This window comes from Zingiber officinale, chromosome 4A (assembly GCF_018446385.1).
Source record: "Zingiber officinale cultivar Zhangliang chromosome 4A, Zo_v1.1, whole genome shotgun sequence".
Taxonomy (NCBI): Eukaryota; Viridiplantae; Streptophyta; class Magnoliopsida; order Zingiberales; family Zingiberaceae; genus Zingiber; species Zingiber officinale.
Genome location: NC_055992.1, coordinates 57,264,742 through 57,270,821, shown reverse-complemented (window position 1 = coordinate 57,270,821; position 6,080 = coordinate 57,264,742). Strand labels below are relative to the sequence as shown.

Below are 6,080 nucleotides of genomic sequence, written 5' to 3'. Positions count from 1 at the left end.
AGATAGAGATTTTTGCTCACCAAAAGTGGCACTTAGCTCTAAGTTGACCGAAGTGAGTCCGAAAATATATAATAGGCCCTCTATGGCCAAGGTGAGTAAATTACACTTTACACCCTTTAACTTTTCTAGGGGTTTACATAGAGTTGGATCTGCAGAAATGTTATCTAAATTAGGGAGAGAGAGAAGATCTTGTTGCCAGGCCACAGGGTAAGGTGGAGAAGGTGAGAGGCGTATGAAGAAATATTTATTTCTCCATTCTTCCTGGGTTGGGACTCGGTTAAACAAAATTTCTTTATAGCGAGCCTAGAACTTGAATAAACCATTCGCTACTTGGCGAGGGCAAAAATAGTAGTGGAATAGACGAGGAGATAAGGGGACATTAAGTAAACGAAAGACGATAACAGTACCACTCAAAAGGTTAAGGGATTGGGGAATAAGTTGGTGTAGCGGGATGTTGAAGTAGCGACTGACATTAACAAAGAAAGGATGTAATGGAAAACAGAATCCTAATACAACTTGTTCCTTAAAGATGGCGATGCTCTCTGGGGGAGGACGATGAGGACGATCTTCCAGAGTTGGAATGACTATATAGGAAGGAATGCCGTAGTTAATATGAGGTCACATGCATCATCAAGAGTGAAAGCGGAAGAACATTATACATACCACTCATTACTCTCAGTCATTTTTTAAAAGAAGGGAGTACAAGAGCCAAAGGAGGAGAAAAGCAAAGTCGGAGAAGAAACAATGAAGACGAAGATTAAAAGAAAGCCTTAGGGTTTTTTATAGAATGTTTGTAAGAATCCTGAGAAAAGGTATTCTAAACAAGATCGTCAGATCATAACAACAAAAAAGATAGGTTTAATTGTGAATCTTAGGATGATAAAGATAAGGCGGTGGAAAAAGAAAAAATGGTACACCTATAATGACATACACACACGTGTCACCAATAAAAAGCGCACGACGATAATTGATTTGACAAGCAATCATCTCAAGATAGTAGTGCTTTTATCGAGGTAAACTTGATTTTCTGTGTAACTCTTTAGCCACAAAACCGAAGGAGCTTTTATAACTCGAACAAAAAAATAGTAAGATAAGACTTGATCAAATTTGTGAGGATTGATTCTTCGCCCCAAGTGAATTCAATTTTGATCAGTCTTAAATATCTTTTAAATAGCAGTTTGTCATGTTCTAAGAATTTTGGTATAAATCAGCATAAACCTGAGCAAAAGTTTGCTTGGCCTTGAGGATCGGACGCCATACTCCGCTCAACCTTAAATGTCGGACACCATAATCCGCTCGGCTTATAAGCACTCCTTATTTCTTTCGGTTTATTGCTTTGACAGGCTTTATTGCATAAGCTAAAAGGGAAACATTAGTTACTATTCGACGTAATTTTAGAATAAAGGTTATTACTAAAATTAACAAAACCTTAAAGACTAGCATACAGTGAATATTAATACCCAAATCATTAAATTCATAAGTTAATAGAAAATAAGGCAAATCATGAAAGATTGGGATACAGGTAGGGGGAGAATTTTGAGTTATCCAATCATAATCTAAGGAACTGGAGGGAGGATCAGAAGTTAAGAATCTACCTTCTTTTAGTTGTTCCATTACACCTTTTGCTCCAAGTATAAGAACCAAACCCACATTTCTAAATAGAAAACTCAAAAAGAATTTTAGATCTAAATCAAGCACACATTTATTAACTATCCTTGGAAAAATACGACTTGGGACCTATACTACATCTTTTCTCTTGAATTAATATGGGTTTTCAACAATTAATAACTTGAAGTGTCACGTGACAAGCTAATGGTCAACACTAGTACACAATTTGCATTATCTAGAACGTACTTTGACGCATATCCACTACTATTCTTCTTCGCCCATTCACCGGAAAGTGTACTAACTTGAGCGTCAAAGGGCCTTGCTAGGGATCCCTTCCCTGGTCTTTGGTCACTAACGTTTTGTCGAATCGTTTGATTGTGTACAGGATTGCAGGAAGGTTCCATTCTAAGCTAAAGAAGTCTTATGTCAGTCAACAAATCATCCAACAGAGCCAACGCATCATCTCCCTAGCTTTCAGATAGGATCAGGTCCCATTTGGAGGAAAAATCCCTACAAATGTGTCGTAGTTGAGCATCGAACCGCGGGTGTGAAGATAATAAAATGTTGCACCCCAACCCCATTTGGAGCTCATCATTCCAGAATCCCAATATCTCGTGGTTACACGTCCCATTTAGAGGAAAAATCTATACAAATGTGCCATAGTTAGAGATCGAACCATGAGTGTTTAAGTGACAAATTGATGCTCTTCCCCTCCACCATAGCCCCGGCGCATGAATATGATAATTAATGTGGCAACAATAAGATTCTTAATATCAGTAATCATCATGTGAAATAAAATTTTAATATACTTCATATTTTCTCCTTATGGTATGCTTAATCATGCACAAAGGTAATTAAAAGAGATTAAGTAAGAAAACTTCACATAAATCAAAGGTCTAATCATACTTGTTGCTATGGAGCGTTGGTGACACGACGATAGCGACGTTGGCAGTAACGACAAGCCATAGTTATGACGATTAAGATGGGGCCCAAAACTCTCTGTTGCTCAAATCACTATCGGAAGGTGGCTAGGCCTATAGGAGGGTTCGGGAAAGAGGTGGCAATAATAGCATTGTGGGAGGTGAAAGCGATGGTAGCCATAGCAACATAAGGAGGGACGACGATGAGGCAACAATGGTAACGACTACGACAAAAGATTTGTGGGTGAGAAAAAGTGGTTGGGAAAACATTAGGGTTAGGGAGGATTAAAAAGAAGAAAAGGTCATGGCATAGGAGTAGACCTTACTATTGTTCAGAATCGATGGTTCGAAACAACCGGTTCGATGATTCTTGGCAGATCGACCCTTAACCTTAACTGCTTAAGATGATTATAGTTTACGGTTTAGAACTATCAGTTCACGATTTGCCATAGTTCAAAATTATGACATTAAAAAATTTAAAATTTATTTTGAAAAGGGCTTACAGTCTTAAGGTATAGGGGAATAAAACTCACATAATTCTTTTATAATTTTTTATCCTTTTACATTAGGAAATGACATTGTTACTCAATTTCATTTCTCGTTCCCGTTGTATTTATTCCTTTGGTATCAAAATCTTCGACTTTGTTATCTGAAAGTTACGTTCCTTAATTTCTTTTCTTAACCCTGGTCCAATTATCGAGTAATACTTGAGCTTCCAATGAATCAAAAAATAAAGTTGATTGTCGTTCGTCTAATATGCTGTCATTGACACTAAATGTCTGCTTCACATCAACAATTGATATTAGACAAACTAAAATTTCTTCGGCGATCACAAAGAGGACAGGAAAATTTTAAACCTTCTATAACCACCACTTTAGGATATTGAAATTTTCTCTATCTGTCAAAAGAAATTATAAAATAATTCTCAAATTTCAATGTGAAACTGGAGGATCCTTGTTGATTTGTCGTCCGTTCTTTTAATAAAAGTTATGTTTTTATAAGTTTTAAATTAATACTAGTAGTTTGTTGTATTTTAAAAATATTAATTTGTATTCCATATTTTATGTAATATTAATTATAAATATAATATTAAAATAGAATTAAAACATCATAATACAAAATTACCATTTTTGGTAATTTAAATATAAAATATAAAATAAATATAATTTAATGCGAATAAAATAAAAATATTTTGCCCTTTTAATTTTCATGATTTATTATTAATATACTCATATAAAATTAATACTATACTAGAAAATTTTCTAAAACTAAATAAGGATAATAAATACCGGAAAAAAATTATTCGATTGCATATGTACCACTAGGAGGGGAAAAAAATCTACTTGGACTTTTTAATCGCAAGTTTACTAAAACATAAGTTTTTATAATACTGCACCTCTTTTTTTAATTTTTTTTTATAGATATACCACTTTCCTAATACTAACTACTCATTGATAGCTTAAAAAAAAAGTCTAGAATCAATTTGTTTTTTCTTTTTTACATAATCAGGCTCAAAAGTGTGTCAAAGAGATTATGATGTTGGGGTTAAAGTGATATTGATAAGTATATTATTCCCATGAATGACTGTCAAAACTCATTCATGGTTAAATATCTTTTTTAAGTTCTCATTAGCTAAAGAAGATATAAAATCAGAGAATTTGAGCATGTTTAAATTTAAGAAAGTGTTGTGAAGAGATTGATCTAGATTCGGAGTAAATTCAATTTGTTTTTGTTGAATTTAAGAGGAGATTGGTTTGAGCATTAAAAACTAAATTTTTTCCCCATGGATTAAAAGGGTTTAAAATTAGAGAATTTAAGCATGTTTACAATTATAAGATTATCGTGAAAAAATTGATTAATGTTTTAAATAAATCAGATTTGTTTAGGTTCATTAATGACTTTTAGCTAAATCATTAACAGAAGGGTTAGACTAAGAGAATTTGAATAGTTTCAAACTTAGAAAAATATAAAAAAAGAGAGTCATTCAGGTTTAGAATAAATTTAATATATGTAGACTTATAAATGAATTTTAATCAAAATTCATTTATAATTGATTTTTTTGGAAATTATAAAAAATAAAATTTTTAACTCAGGACCATTGATTGATGTTAATTTAATATAAAGCTAAGATTTTTAAGATAAGTCTGTTAAATAATTTATTTTTTTATCTTATTTGATTCAAATAAGATTTTTTTTACTACTTTACACCCTTTAGTGCGTGAATTAAATATTTGTAAAATGATTTAAAAACTAGTTATATTCCTCTTTTATCTATTAAAAAATAGAAATACAATCACCAAATTATATAAATAAAAAATTTAATTTATCACCGATAAATTAATGTTAGAAAAAACTGATTAAACTAAAAAAATGGATCCAAATTTTTAATAAGCAAATCTAGTGGAAAAAAACATACATAGGATGAAACGCCCTTTTATCAATAAATTAGAAATATAAAAAAAAACGGTGTTTTGATTTTTGGTCTTTTGGCAGAATTGCAAAAGCTCGATTTGAATCAAAGAATGGAACTTGGCAGCGAAGAGGATTGAGTCGGCCAATGAAAACCCTCAAGTTCGCAGCTTGCTTGGCTTCAGCAGCATCTCACGAAGATCCACCGGGTCGATGCCTCCGTGCTCGTTCGCGGGACGATAGTAGCCCGTCACCGGATCCGGCACCCAGGAACGCGCCACCTCCCCATCATCTGTCGCCTTCCCCTTCTTCGCCATCCATTCCCCCCGGAAAAAGGCCTCGCCTCCCTCGTGCGCCGCGGCAGACGTCGAGCACAACCTCCTGTATCGACACCCCCCACTGTCAGTACCAGAAACACAAATCTACCTATCGATCGACCACTACGCTGATAAGAAGAGAGAGGAGAAGAAGAAGAACCTGGCGGTGAGGAAAGAGAGAGAAGCGCGAAGGTTGACAATGGAAAGAGAAGGAGCCATCGCCGCCGCCTTTACAACTCAATCCGTCTCCTCCTCTCTCTCCCCTCCCAAGTTTACCTTGCAAAATAGGGTTTGAGAAATAGGGGAGCCAAGGGAGGCTGCTTATTTATAGGAGAACAATCGGATCCGGATCGCCGCCGATTGGAGAAACCGTTCAGGAGGGAGGCGCCATGTGTTTTTTTTTTTCAGTTTATTGAATTCAGGCCATTTAATTCTGATAAAATGTTTTAAAATATTTGCTAGAAGAAAAAAGTTAAATAAATGTTTGTGCGTTAATATTATTAGACAGAGAAGATCTACCGTTGGCCATAGCAATCACATTAAAAATGGTTAATGGGTTTTGTATTACCATATTAACTTAAGCAGATATCTGAATAGATTTAACCACTGTCCTAAATTAAATAGCCCATCAAATATTAGATGGTGTTTAAATTTAATTTTTTAAATTTAACTACAAATAAATATACGTATGTAATATGGTATTCTTTATATGTTGACACTTTATCAAAACTAAACTGCTGAAAATAATAATGTATACAAGAATTAGGAATAAAATTAATAAAATAAATAACTCCATATAGAAAAAATAATTAAAAATTATATTAAT

The 6,080-nt window shown here is 33.9% G+C and overlaps 1 protein-coding gene across 1 annotated transcript; it reads right to left on the bottom strand.

Annotated features, from left to right (window-relative positions):
* Positions 1 to 4,865: 4,865 nt before the first annotated feature.
* On the bottom strand, positions 4,866 to 5,495 carry LOC121973311 (late embryogenis abundant protein 41-like). Its single transcript, XM_042524820.1, has 2 exons — positions 5,415 to 5,495; positions 4,866 to 5,318 (listed from the first exon to the last, which is right to left on the bottom strand). Exons 1-2 carry the CDS (start codon positions 5,471 to 5,473, stop codon positions 5,096 to 5,098), a joined length of 282 nt encoding a protein of 93 aa, XP_042380754.1. The 5' UTR covers positions 5,474 to 5,495; the 3' UTR covers positions 4,866 to 5,095.
* Positions 5,496 to 6,080: the final 585 nt, after the last annotated feature.

Excerpts from the sequence above, each read along its gene's own strand:
- LOC121973311 (XM_042524820.1), bottom strand. The coding sequence starts at position 5,473 with ATGGCTCCTTCTCTTTCCATTGTCAACCTTCGCGCTTCTCTCTCTTTC. Across the intron at positions 5,319-5,414 it reads CTCTCTTTCCTCACCGCCAG|GAGGTTGTGCTCGACGTCTG; the intron begins GTTCTTCTTCTT and ends GTGTCGATACAG.